Below are 1,527 nucleotides of genomic sequence, written 5' to 3'. Positions count from 1 at the left end.
TGAGGTACCCAATGTGTAGATGGTTGGTGAACCCCCTGTGTAGATGGTTGGGAAATCCCCTGTGTAGATGGTTGGTGAACCCCCTGTGTAGATGGTTGGTGAACACCCTGTGTAGATGGTTGGGAAACTCCCTGTGTGGATGGTTGGTGTACCCCCTGTGTAGATGGTTAGTGAACCCCCTGTGTAGATGGTTGGTGAATGCCCTGTGTAGATGGTTGGTGAACGCCCTGTTTAGATGGTTGGTGAACCCCTTGTGGAAATGGTTGGTGAACCCCCTGTGTAGATGGTTGGTGAAGCCCTGTGTAGATGGTGCGTGAACCTGCTGTATAGATGGTTGATGAACCCCAGTGTAGATGGTTGGGGAACCCCCTGTATAGATGGTGGTTGAACCCCCTGTGTGGATGATTGGGAAACTCCCTGTGTAGATGGTTGGTGAACCCCCTGTGTAGATGGTTGGGGTACCCCCTGTGTAGATGGTTAGTGAACCCCCTGTGTAGATGGTTGGTGAATGCCCTGTGAAGATGGTTGGTAAACCCCTTGTAGATGGTTGGAAAACCCCCTGTATAGATGGTTGGTGAACCTCTTGTGTAGATGGTTGGTGAACCCGTGTAGATGGTTAGGACACCCCCGTATAGATGGTTGGTGAACACCTTGAGTAGATGTTTGGGAAACCCCCTGTGTGGATGGTTGGTGTACCCCCTGTCCTGATGGTTAGGAAACCCCCTGTATAGATCATTGGTGAACACCCTGAGTAGATGTTTGGGAAACCCCCTGTGTGGATGGTTGGTGTACCCCCTGTGCAGATGGTTGGGAAACCCCCTGTGTAAATGTTTGGTGAACCCCCTCTGTAGATGGTTGGTGTACGCCTTGTGGAGATGGTTGGTGACCCCTTGTGTAGATGGTTGGTGAACACCCTGTGGAGATGTTTGGGAAACCACCTGTGTGGATGGTTGGTATACCCCCTGTGCAGATGGCTGGGAAACCCCCTGTGTAGATTGTTGGTGTGCCTCCTGTGTAGATGGTTGGTGAACACCCTGTGTAGATGTTTGGGAAACCACCTGTGTGGATGGTTGGTATACCCCCTGTGCAGATGGCTGGGAAACCCCCTGTGTAGATAGTTGGGGTACCTCCTGTGTAGATGGTTTGTGAACCCCCAATGTAGATGGTTGGTGGAAACCATGTGTAGATGGTTGGTGAACCCACTGGGTAGATGGTTGGGGAACCCCTGTGTAGATGGTTGAATTTCCCTCCTAGTCCCCTACGATTGTAGTTCTCCTGGTGGCCTCCTTTGCCCGATAGCGCTATGTCGGTGGCTCCGCTCTAGCCCGATGTATCCTCTCTTTGCTTTGCAGACATGGCGGCTCCCTGGACTGTCATGCCGCTTATTAGCCGGCTGTTGTACCGGGTGTCACAGCAACGTATTCGGGTGTTATGTTCAGTGGGACCGCGGGGGAGTCCGGAGACCGGAGAGGACATGAGGAGAGGTGAGACGGCCTTCCCTGGGCTCTGCTTCCCCCTCAGATACCA

At 52.8% G+C, this 1,527-nt stretch overlaps 1 protein-coding gene across 1 annotated transcript in view; it reads left to right on the top strand.

Annotated features, from left to right (window-relative positions):
• The first annotated feature begins 1,354 nt into the window (after positions 1–1,354).
• The window catches only part of DHX30 (DExH-box helicase 30), a 13,238-nt gene continuing 13,065 nt past the window's right edge, over positions 1,355–1,527 (top strand). The window contains exon 1 of the mRNA XM_072413434.1: positions 1,355–1,484. Coding sequence (XP_072269535.1) covers positions 1,355–1,484 — 130 coding nt within the window. The remainder of the gene's footprint in view (positions 1,485–1,527) is intronic.

The sequence above is a fragment of the Pyxicephalus adspersus genome, chromosome 5 (assembly GCF_032062135.1).
Source record: "Pyxicephalus adspersus chromosome 5, UCB_Pads_2.0, whole genome shotgun sequence".
NCBI lineage: Eukaryota > Metazoa > Chordata > Amphibia > Anura > Pyxicephalidae > Pyxicephalus > Pyxicephalus adspersus.
This window is presented reverse-complemented; position numbering and strand designations above follow the sequence as displayed.